This window comes from Miscanthus floridulus, chromosome 8, assembly GCF_019320115.1.
Source record: "Miscanthus floridulus cultivar M001 chromosome 8, ASM1932011v1, whole genome shotgun sequence".
Classification (NCBI taxonomy): domain Eukaryota; kingdom Viridiplantae; phylum Streptophyta; class Magnoliopsida; order Poales; family Poaceae; genus Miscanthus; species Miscanthus floridulus.
Window position 1 is genome coordinate 114,065,964 of NC_089587.1, and position 12,736 is coordinate 114,078,699.

At 47.7% G+C, this 12,736-nt stretch overlaps 1 protein-coding gene across 1 annotated transcript; it reads left to right on the forward strand.

The window, feature by feature from the left end:
* The first annotated feature begins 3,607 nt into the window (after positions 1–3,607).
* Positions 3,608–8,795, forward strand: LOC136469742 (cytochrome P450 71A1-like). The gene is made up of 4 exons (XM_066467816.1): positions 3,608–3,770; positions 5,753–5,763; positions 7,284–8,111; positions 8,181–8,795. The coding sequence occupies exons 1-4, from the start codon at positions 3,608–3,610 to the stop codon at positions 8,793–8,795; spliced, it is 1,617 nt and encodes a 538-aa protein (XP_066323913.1).
* Positions 8,796–12,736: the final 3,941 nt, after the last annotated feature.

Genomic DNA, 12,736 nt, shown 5'->3' on the forward strand with positions numbered 1-12,736 from the left:
TTCTGTCCCCGACGATCACCCTGAAGAACCTGATACTGACGATACTGAAACGGCGAACTTTGAAGATGTAGTCGTGAACTCTGATGATGGAAGGAAGGCGGGAGGAAGCAGGCCGTCTGAAGTGAAGAAGAGAACGAGAAGGTAACAGGAGAGTCATTGGGCCAGAATGGGCTTAGCATCACCGACGGCCCATGTTAACGGGCAGGCTACCCAGCCTTGTAAAGGCCGAGAGTGGAGAGGAAGCAAACTTGAGTTTGATCATTGTACTCGAACCCGGCCGGTGGCCGTGGCGACGGCGGCGTCTGGCTCGTTGCCGGCGACCGATGTTCTAAGCGCAAACTCCACTACCACTATCTATCCCTGATTTCGGTGACAACTTCCTCCATCTAAATAGTATTAAGACAGTTCGGTAGGCAAGCTCCTGCAGGCGGCCGTGGGAAAACGGCGACCGAGGAGGCGCGGGCGACAGCGACGCCGGCAACGAACTCCAGTTTTGAGGATTTTGTTCGTGAGTCGATTGGCCTGTTTGGTTTTCATAAGTCAGGTGATTGAAAACCAGTGATTTATAAGTCATGTCTGTTTGGTGGTAGATGACTTATAAGTTGTGGGCTTCACGTGGAAAAGAGTGGCTTATAAGTTTTAAGCAGAGGTAAGTCAACTTAAAATTTATAAGCAGGAGTGACTTATAAGTTGGTGATATTTAGCAAAATCAGTCACTTATTTTACTTTTTAACTTATAAATAAATGACTTATTTGAAACCAAATATGCCCTAAATCTCTTAAGGAAAGTACTAAAGTACCCTTATATATATAAGAGGGTATAACTAATTGACTTTTTTAATGATCAACGGCCGCCGACTTTTTGCTTGGGTTCCTCCCAAGCACAGTAACAAACCTCTTATTTATAAGAGTAAATTGCACCAAACCTGCAACAACTATCCAAATGGGTGTGTATTAGTCCATCATCTTGTAATCTTTGCAACTTGATGCAAGAACTTGCCTATTGGTGCATATATAATCCAAACATGTCATATACAGTGTATTTATTGGCCACGCTACCACAAACTGAGAATGGTATGGGCTTGTATTCATTTAACGACAAGTCATCTCATGCGTATGGTATGGGCTTGTATTCATTTAACGACAACTCATCTCATGCGTAGGAGGTTACAGGACACGGCTTCTCCACACCGGTGCCATGCTTGCTTGCCCTCTCTACTGTACAGTGCAATGGCCATGTCCGTCTTGGCTTGGTCTCATCAGTACGCCTGACGTTACCACGACAACCCATGATCGGGTCAGGTCCCACTTAGCCCTATTTGGCAGGGCTTCTCTACCGGCTTTAGAAACTATTTGGAGCCGTTTTCTACCAAACGGGGTAAAGTAAAATAACTTTACTTGTGAAGCCTCTAAAAACATGCTCTCACAGTGATTTGGGGTGGGATGGAGCCAAAAAAAAAAAAGTGGCTTCTCCCGGCTCCTCCTCCAGGCCCCTAAAAACATGCTCTCACAGGGAAGCCATTTTGCCAAACGATTTACCAAAACCGCTTCAGCTCTACCGGGGGAACTGTTCATGGAGCTGAAGCCAAAAAAAAATGGCTTCACTAGTGAAGTGAAGCCCCTGCCAAACGGGGCCTTAAACAACGTACACGTCGTGGATCCATCACAAACAGTGCCCCACGCCTCCTGCTCGCCCGTGCGCTGGAGCCGGGGGAGACGCTCGACCACACGGCCACGTGCCGGTGCCGGGAGCGCAACGCTTGCCCGCACGGAGCTCGCCCTCCCAGCCGCATAGGCGGCGGATCTCGCCGAGCGGCACCTGCCTCGCCTGCGCGTGCGGCCGTCTGCCTGGAGCACAGCGTCTCGCATGCGTGTACGGGTCGCCTAACCTAACGCCCTGACCCGAAGCAAGCCTTCGTGCCCACGGCTGGCGATCGCCTTGCCGACGCACCCGCAACCCGCATGTCTCTTCTTCCTAACGCCTTCTCTTTCCGCTCGTGACTCGTCACACCGGTGATGTCCCCGTCCGTCCATTTTCAGGGGCAAGGTGAACCCGAATATGTGCGGTATATTTCTAGATGTCCTGTAACCAAACACCAACCAGAGTGGCTTAATTTTTTATAATTTGACCCTTTTTTTAAAGAAAATTTACGTTTAGCTCCCTAGGAGACGTAAACTTATCTTTAGATCCTGGGGGTTGGCGCCAGGATTCATGGCGCCGAGGTAACACGTCTCGGCGCCACAGATCTTGGCTCCGAGGTGTCTGAGCAGGGCATTCTAGGTAGTGTTGATGTGGCCGGTACCTCAACGCCAAAATACATGGCGCCGAGCTCAGACCCACAGATCGGGCACGTACCCGCGCGACGGGATGGGCGGCCACGAGGCGGACTGCTGACTGCGACGTGCGGCTGCTGACACACCACGCGTGGCTGGGTTTGCTTTGGGCCTTGCAGTACATGCTGCGGGCAAGTATGGGGATGCTGCTAGCTCGGTGGCTGTTACAGGGTTGGCAGTGCTGGTCAGTGGAGCAGGAGCTGTAGTCATTGGATTCCCCATGATGGTATGTTGCAGTCTCATTTATGCAATTGGTATCTGCTTATGTGACATTTTGATTTGTTAAAGCTAATGCATGTTGCATGCTACGTTGAACCAAAAAATGTAGTTCTTTGAAATTCATCTTGTATTGTGAAGTCGATATAAGGCTTTGGACTTTTCCTAACAATAACTACTGCTTCTGGTCTTGTACGGTACATTTGAGTTTCTCTTCGTTGTCTCTACTCCACATATTTTAGACTAGTTCTACATCAGGTATTAGTAGTAGTGCTTAGATAAATTAGTCAAGGGGCTTAGATAAATTAGTAGGTATTACCAGCTCCTACTACGGAGTATTCTGTAGTAATAAGGTTTTAAATTTCCTTCTGTTTCCAATTCAGTCTGCTAGAACTACTAGGATTCAAGTGTAAAAGAAAATGAACCTGCGAGCGGCATCATAAATCAGAAATGTCTACTGCCTGAATTGAACGCCGCTCGCAAGTTCATTTGTTGAACGCCGCTCGCGGGTGCGTGTCCAAGTCGGCGTCAAGATCTGTGGCTCCGAGCTCGGCGCCATGTATTCTTGCGCCAAGGTATCGGCCACGTCAACGTCACCTAGAAAGTCCTGATGTGTATGGCCAGGCATCTCGGAGCCAAGATCTGTGGCGCCAAGACGTGTTACCTCGACGACATGAGTCATGGCGCCGATCCCAGGGTCCAAAGATGAGTTTATGTCTCTCGGGGAGGGGGGGGCAAACGTAAATTTTCTTCATAAAAAGAACCAAATTTTAAAAAATTGGACCAAAGTGGGATATCCCACCTATGATGGTCCCATCCCTGCAACCAAACACCACCTAAGTCTCAAACACGTGAAGATGCCAATGAAGATCCTTATCAGTGAACATGCACGTCAATGAGCATATCGCGTGTCAATGCACATGCCAATGAGGATCCTTATCACTGAACATGGCATGTCAATGAGCCGCGCCCAAGTTGGATGGGCAGGCAAACTGCATAAATAGAGCAAGTGGTAGAACGTGTGTCTTCTCTATGCACAAACTATTCAATTTCACAAATGGAGAATATAACCACAATGAACAAGGCGTCGGCGCCGCTCTCATATAACACGCGCATGCAAGCCAGGTTCATCCTCGCGTTTGTCTTCATCGTCTCATACGTTTCGCTACTTGTTGGTGGTCACCGCGGCGGCAAGAAATTGGTTCCCAATGCCGCCAACCGCCCGCCGCCCTCTGGGCCTCCTGCGCGGGGCTCCCTCTCATCGACAACCTCCACCAGCTCGGCAGCCTCCCGCACCTGCTCGCTGCAGTTCACTCACCGCGGGCACTGGCCCCTGTCATGCTCATCCGCCTCGTCCAGGTGCCTACCGTCGTCGTGTCCTCGACGTCCGCCGCGCGGGAGGTGATGCAGGCACAGGACCATGTGTTCGCCAGCTGCCCCTCGCTCACCATCCCCAGGAGGCTCCTGTATGGCTGCACCGACATCGCCTTCGCGCCGCACAGCCCGTACTGGCGCGGCGCGCGCAAGATAAGCTCCAAGTGAAGGCTCTAGTTGCGAAGGCGCTAGGAGGAGCAAGGACTGTCTACTGGAGCCACGGAACATTAATCACGTCCACCGGAAGAACTGGCATTAGTTGGCAGCCCTCCTAAAAGTTCCTAGCAGCCAAGGTTCCACTGTAGACATAACCCCCGTCGATCGCATACGGGAACCAACTAGTTGCACCTTGGTGTTTCTCAGCGACCGACTAGAATATTATGATGGAGGTGGCAACGGGTGTGGCATATCCTTCCCGGTGGCTTACACCACAATAATAAGATACCGCCGGACTACACTAGGATCGAGGTGCATACCGTAAAGCCCGAGTTCATGCAGTGGAGGATAGACTACGCAACTCCTGAGGGCTGGTGTTACTCGGAGACGTAATGGGGCAGTTCATCCTCTGGCACAAACAAAGCATTATATTGACTGCTTCTTCGCTGTCTCCCCCTCTCAAATTTGGAGCGAGTTATTGAGGACGGGGAGATATTTTCACCGTCTCGTGACCACCACATTCCTGAGATGCCACATTCTTCCCCACCTCCTAGCGAGCATGTGCCTGATAAGCCACAACCTTCTCCAGCTCATACCGAACAAGTGCATGATGAGATGCCACAGTCTTCTCAACAAGCGTAGCCGATCCATAAACAATGAGTGCCTCCTAAAGAAGGTGATGCACAAGAAAATGAGAACGTGCCTGAATGAGAACTTCGAAAGAAGCATCCAATCACCATAAGGCCAATTTATGTTCCGATGAAAGACGTCTCGTCGGTGCACAAGTGGTATGCCCATGACCAGTTCAAGCCTGAGAACCAAGTTAAAAAAGTACCAACACGGGCTTCTGAGGAGGCCGTCACTAGCAAAGTCCACCAAACAGCAAAGCAATATCCAAATGTTGATGCCATCAAATGGTCAAAGGATTGCCCAAAAACATATGAAAGAGGCAAGCCCTTCCTACCAAACTAGGACATCCAGCGCCTACCACTTGATGAGAAGATTTCATGATTGGTACTTATATGTTCTCCTAACGAGCATAGACCTCGTACAAGCATGCTTCCCCACTGGCACATTTGGAAGCCCAGCCGGAAAAATTATATTTGACTTCAATGACATGTAGACATGCTTTCACCTCGGAGCAATGGAAATGAATCTAATTCGCACGTGGTGCCTGTAAGTCCTTGCCCTCCCAATATGATATGAATGTAATATTTGGATTTTGTTGTAACTAACCCACACTGTGATTTGTAGAATGCAAATGCACATTGTAAAACAAATGCCAAGTGTAAAAGCCGGGTATATAGACCTTCAAGCTATAGCACAAACAAATTTTAATTATCCTAGACAGTGGAGACTAGATGTCAAAGAGCTAGCTGCTGAAAAGACTCTTCAGGAGAAAGAGGACATCCGTGCGAAGAAACTAAGGCAAGAGTCCCTTAAGGTTTCGGCATACATTGCCCTGACTTTTAAAAATCTCCAACAGCACTCTACTATATGGCTACCATACAACTTCGAGTAAGTTCAACTCTATACTTAAAGCTTTGTTCGATATATTTTATTCTATGCAAAAGAGCTTATCTAGTTCTATGATTAAATTCATGCAGCAACCACTGGATTTGTATAGGCGTCGATGTCGGGAGAAGCATGGCATGGGTTTTTGATTTAATAGATAGGGACCCGGTGACATACAAAAATTTCATATCGATTCTCAAGACGTATACATATCGACAATCCTCATTAGCTTATATGTTTGTATACATACTTGTAACGTCCACTTCTGGATACTAACAAGTTACATTTGCAAAAATAATTCGAACAGGGCATTCAGGTTATATGTCAATCAACATCATGGAAGGCATGATCCAGTAAGGAAGGAAAGGCTGACTATAAAAACACTATGTGCGGTAAAGTGTAACTTACTTTAGTACTCCATTATATGGCTGTCAAAAGCATTACTTAACATTTCCTTATGCAAAACACACAGTGCCCCAAGCAGAAGCCTAGGAGTGTACATTGTGGATACTATGTATGTTCTATGATGAATAACACCGGTGCCTACAGGAGACACTCCTTAAGGGTAAGTTTGAACCTCTTCACCCGTAGTATAAAAACTTCGCACATGATATAAAATACTAAACCGAAATTTGTTCTCTTGTAGTGGAAAGAAGAGAAAGAAATGAAAAGAGACACATACAAGGATGACCAACTCTTAGAGCTCGTCGACGACCTTTGCAACTTCATATTGGACCAGATTATACACGTCAAAGGCACCTATCATGATCGAGATTCTGACTTAGGTAGAAATCCTCAGTACCAACACCTTTGTGAGACTGAAAGGCTAACTCTAGGTCATTGATAATAATGTGTATGAAATTTAACATTGGTCTTACCTTGTGGGACGGTTTGGACTTGTGGAACGAATTAGACTTGTGAATTATGTCTATTTAATGATGGATTGTATATATTCTTGTGAATTAGACTTGTAATGGTAGTTTATACAATACTCTTGTGCTTCTAGTCAGATTTGAATTATATATATATATATATATATATATATATATATATATATATATATATATATATATATATATATATATATGTTCTGGTTGAATTTGAAATTTTTTTTGAAAAAATGTACTGTAGGGGCGGTTCTAGACTTAACCGCCCCAACAAATAAGTATTATAGAGGCGGCTGGTACTACGGCCGCCCCTATAAATCGATTTTGTAGGGATGGCTGGTGGTCTAGGAACCGTCCCTACAAATATATGATTTATAAACACGGTATAGTAGGGGGCGGCTGGTCCGAGCCGTCCTCTACAAAGCCTCACCAGCCGCCTCTAGAAACCATTCCTGTAGTAGTGAAAGTATCTCTAATGATAATATAAATCACAATAAAATAGATAATATTTATACAAATTTTTTGAATAGAACGAAACGGTCAAACATGATGCTCTAAAAGTTAAAAAAAAAACCACTTATTTTTTGACAGAGGCAGAGCCGAGCAGTATCTAAAGAGCCGTACACAAACTGTATAAATAGAAGTGGCGGAACGTGTTTTTTTGTATGCACAACTAATTAATTTGTCAAATGGAGCAGCATAACCGCAATCACCATCCTCGTGTTTGTTTTCTTGGTCTCATACGTTTCGCTATTTGCTGCTCACCGCGGCAAGAAATCGATTCCCAATACCAACCGCCAGCCGCCCTCTCCGTGGGGGCTCCCTCTCATCGGCAACCTCCACCAGCTCGGCAGCCTCCCGCACCGCTCGCTGCGTTCGCTCGCCGCAGCGCACGGACCCATCATGCTCATCCGCCTCGGCCAGGTGCCTGCCGTCGTCGTGTCCTCGGCGTCCGCCGCGCGGGAGGTGTTGCAGGCGCAGGACCACGTGTTCGCCAGCCGCCCCTCGCTCACCATCCCCAGGAGGCTCCTGTACGGCTGCACCGACATCGCCTTCGCGCCGCACGGCCCGTACTGGCGCGGCGCGCGCAAGATGAGCGTGCGCCACCTCCTGAGCCCGCCCAGGGTGCGGGCCTACCGCGCCGTGAGGGAGCAGGAGGTGGAGGCGCTGGTCCAACGAGTTCTAGAGCAGGCGTGCCGCGGTGGCGGCGGCGTCGTGCGCCTGAGCGAGCTCATGAGCGATTTCGCCAAGGACGTGGCCGGGCGGATCGTGCTCGGACTGCGCGCCGCCGGGGACAACGGGTGGCGCGCAAAGGTGGACGCGCTGCTGGAGGAGAGCAACGTGCTGCTCGCCGCCTTCCACGTCGGCGACTACATCCCGTGGCTCTCCTGGGTGACCTACGTCGACGGCACGGACTCTAGGGTTAGGAGGGCATTCGAGAGGATCGACCGGATCCTCGACGAGATCGTGGACGCGGCTGCGACCAGGGAGACGCCATTGTCGGAGGAAGAAGCGAGCGACGATGCTTTCATCCATGTGCTGCTGTCACTGCAGCAGGAGGAACCAACTCCAACTGCTGGGACAGGAGAGTGGCGACTCAGCAGGGACAATGTGAAGGCTCTCTTAGAGGTAAAAGACGTCACGTAGGCCGATCAACGGACGCATGATTGGATTCATGTGCTGCTCTGCTTAATGCAGGACTTGTTCGGAGCCGGGACAGAGGCCACGATCATCGTCCTGGAATGGGCCATGGCAGAGCTGCTCCGCAACAAGGGAGCCATGCAGAAGCTGCAGCGCGAGGTGAGACAAGCTCGGAGCATCAGCAGCGACATTGTCGGCGAACAAGATCTGGCCGGAATGGAGTACCTGAGAGCGGTGATCAAGGAGACGATGCGGCTGCACACGCCGGGGCCCCTGCTGCTTCCGCACCAGTCCATGCAGGCCACTCGGATCAGCCACGGGTACGACGTCCCGAGCGACACCATGGTGATCGTGAACGCCTGGGCCATCGGAAGGGACCCGAAGGCATGGGAGTCGCCGGAGGAATTCCGGCCGGAGAGGTTCGTCGGCAGCGGGGTGGACTTCCGCGGCCAGCACTTCCAGCTGATACCGTTCGGCGCGGGGCGGCGGATGTGCCCGGGCGTCAACCTCGCCATGTCCGTGGTGGAGCTCGCGCTCGCCAACCTCGTCGCTCGGTTCGACTGGGCGCTGCCGGAGGGCGAGGCAGAGCTGGACATGGAGGAGACGACGGGGTGCACGTCGCGGAAGAAGGCTCCGCTCTGCGCCGTCGCCACGCAGCGCTGTTTCTGCTAGCGAACAGGGTTCCCCTGATTTTCGTTCTGGTTGCCTAGTGTTCAAGTGATCAAGTCGATCTATCTATACCATTATGCGCCGTTTATCAGCTGACAGCTTGCTGATAACTTGTCAGTTATCTCCTGACATCGATGTATGGCTGCATATGTGATGAGGGTTCCTTTTGTTGGGTAATTTTTCAGGCAACGTATCAGGTGCAAATCAATCAACCTGTGTAAATTTAAAAACTATCAATCAGGACCACTAGATGCTGATCCAATAAATAGGGTGAGAGGTTGAATTTTTTTGCGCTTAAGCCCCCCACCCGCTATCTTTTTTTTTTGCGCTTAAGCCCCCTCACCCCTTCCATTGGATCAGCATCCAGTGGTCCTGATTGGTAGTTTTCAAGTTTGTACAGGTTGATTGGTTTGGATATGATATGTCCACCTTTTAAAAATATCATAACTTTAAGGTTGTCATTTGTGTATGCTGGAGGATTAGGATGCTTTGCACTGATCCATGTGGGTGTCCATGAGAGTCTAATTTTTTGATACCATTATGATGTCTAAGCTTACCAATCAGACAGAGACGAACTTGATTGTTAAAATATTTTCAACACTGCTTTCATATACTCCCTCTATCCCAAAATAGAATTCAGTCTCGCTTTCTAAGAAGTCAACTTTTTTTAACTTCAACCAATTATATATAAAAGAATATTAATATTTATAATACATAATTAGTATCATTACATAGACCATTGAATATATTTTTATAATAAACTTATTTAGAGATATAAATAGTGCATGTATTTTTTACAAATCTAGTTAAAGTTGAGAAAGTTTGATCTGCACGCATCCCATAACGACTTATATTTTAGGGCAGAGGAAGTATATGCTAATGGGAGTAGTCAACTGGAAGTTGTGATGAACACAACAATACTTTCATATTATATACTAATGGGAGCACGAAGAAACGCAGAGGAATGGACCTATATACTAATGGTGGGAATATTCGTTTAGAAAATTATAGAAGGTTCACCAGTCTCACCATGTATAACCTGCACATCTTTTATTTGGCACCACTGATGTTCTCAAGGAGCAGCCACTTTTTAATTTCAGATCTGCATGCTGGAAACACTAAAATTAAGGACCAACCTCATTGAGTCGTCTTGCTTGATCTTTGTCAATTGTCTTGCTTAAGCTTTGTGAACAAATTATACCATTGGCAAAGATTAACACATAAAGAGGTAGAAGTTGCAAGAATAAAGCTTGCACCCGGCCTAAATTTAATACCCTCCAAATTATGGAAATACCATATGATCCGGTTTACGTGGAGATGAAAGATATCTGACCGAGCGAGAGAGTGGCACCGCATGATTGTTTCCTTCCATGCATGATTATTGTTTCCTTTTATGCATGTGGCCTTAGGTGATCGATTTGTTTCCTTCAAAGTAGGCGGGGATCGCAGGGATGACAGTTTCTTTTTCTATCGTGCGGTGCATGATTATTGTTTTCTTCCATGCATGTGGCCTCAGGTGATCGATTTGTTTCCTTCAAAGTAGACAGGGATCGCAGGTGTGGGCAGACGGACGAACCAAAACAAATGTCGCACTAAAAAATGTCCACGCTTTGTTCTTTTTAGTTGTAAGGAGATTGTCAATACTAAAGGCCCATTTGGCAGAGCTTCAGATCTAAACAAAATAGCTTCATACGTGGCTCCTCCGATAAAATAGTTTTTTTCCCAGCGGCTTCACTGTTTAGAAAAAAAAATGTTTGGTAAATCAACTTCTCTAATAGACAAAGTGCATGAAATGTCCATGATACCCCTTTTTTGCTTCTTCTTTTATTTATTATTTCTCCTTTGAAAATTTTTAAATATTGCGCTCTCTCTCTTTCTCAAGGTCTCACCCACCTCATCTTTCTCATCCATGTCACCCACGCCACCCGCGCCTCGCCCCTCCATCGTGCTCCCATCTTCGTCCCACCATGGCGCCTCGCCCCGACCATCACTCACTAAAGTTTTTGCCCTAACCGCCAGCCACCCATCAGCTCTCCACCCTGTACGCCGCCCGCCAACATCTCTGCACAGACCGCTGTGGGGCCCTGCTCACTCACACGCACATAGGGACATTTCGGTATGGGTCCACAAACAAAAGTTGGAGCCGAGTGAAGCTTGTTTTTCTAGCTTCCTCTCCTCCATTTCGCTCCGGTCAACGTGATTTAAGGAGCTCCATGCCGGGAGCTATTTTCTAGGTGTATAGTTAAAGACTTGGTGAAGCTGTTGATGAAGCTAGTGGAGAATGTCAGGGAACCTGTGTATGTGGGAGTGGGCCATCACATGAGTTATGGGCCGATGTGTGTTTGGGCTTGTCTTGATAGAAACTAAAAAAAGGGAGAAAGGGCACACAAGAAGGTGGATGAATTATTCCGAGAAGAACGCATCTATCTCCTAACTATTGTGCTTCTTCCTCCAACAACCCTCTCTTTGTACCCGGACCCTATACTATTAGATCTTTTTGTAGACCCTGGTTGTACTTCTTCATTTCGAATTCCCCTTGCTGTGTTTCCTCACTCGTGCTAACGAAAGCTATACCGGTTGGTCGACGCTTCTTGCAGCACCCTCAGGTCCTGAGTCCGATCCCCTTCAGGAGCAAATTTCAAATCTGAGGATAAAAAAATCCCCTCGTCTGTCTCACGCCAAAGTACACATCTATGGTCATCCCGTCTCACGGGGATGCGGTGCCGTTGTATATGGGTGGTGCCGGGGTTCAGGGATTTTCTCGATCTGTGTGAGAACATCTTTTTCTTAATGAAATATCCGGTTAGACGTCGTCTCCCTGTGGATCGAGTTTTTTGTTTCCTCACCCGTATTCTAGTTCTTATTGCATCGAATTGTCAAATGCTTGCCAGAGTGGTTTTGGAGTAATTTTTGTTCCATCATCTAGTGAGTTGCTAACAAAAAAGCTCCACCAAATGACCCTAAATAGTATCATGGTCTCTCTCCCTATTATCACTTTTTTGTTTGGCTACCGGAGTTCCTATTGGTAATATTCTACCACAGTCCATGGACATTGGCTGATAATTTGCTTCATTCCATTATGCTCTTATCAGAACAACTAGAGAATGTAATTTGTCTCAAAAAATTATCAGAACAACTACCTAACGACGGGGCATGGTCCAAGAACTTCAAAGCAGTCAGTGAAATTCTTTCAGAGAGAAAAATGCAGTCAGTGAAGATATTTCTACCAACTTCTTTGTGCCTCGAGCTGTAAGTTTATGGATTATTATGTTGCTCATATCAGCATGAGGTGGTGAAGAATGGTGTAAGGTTTGGAATGGAAGCAGCTGGTGGTCAATCTACAGGATGGAGAGAATGGGTGGGTGACCTGGCAAGGCTCTGGTCCGAGATGATCTTTGTATGTTGCCATGTTCTTGACGTTCAGCGTCCCTACGGCAAATCAAATGGTAGTGCTAGTGTGTGGACAGACGTTCGCGCCTACACTTCGTCTCCCACGATGCATCTACATTCCGTGCCCACCTACGCAGGGGCCCACGCCGCTCGACTGCACATGGGGAGTCCCCGCTCGCGCCTCTCTGCTTCTCACGCGCATGCACACGGCCAGCAGCTGCAGCAGGTGGCTATGCCAGTATCCAGAAGAGGGGGAGGGGCGGCGGATGCCCAACCGGCGCCGGGAGGAGGGCGAGGAGACACCGAGGTGAAGGTGAGGTAGTAGGAAAGCGGGGACAGAGATGTAACACCCGATCTACTTTTGAAACATCGGATGCAACGCTTGCAACATATGTCTAAATGCAGATGAAACACTTGAAACATGCATCTGAAACACTAGCTACAACACCAGATCTACTTTTGAAACATCCAAATGAAACACTTACAATAGACGTACGAAACAACTGAAACACTCGAAACATGCGTATGAAACACTTGTAAAAAAACATGAAAAC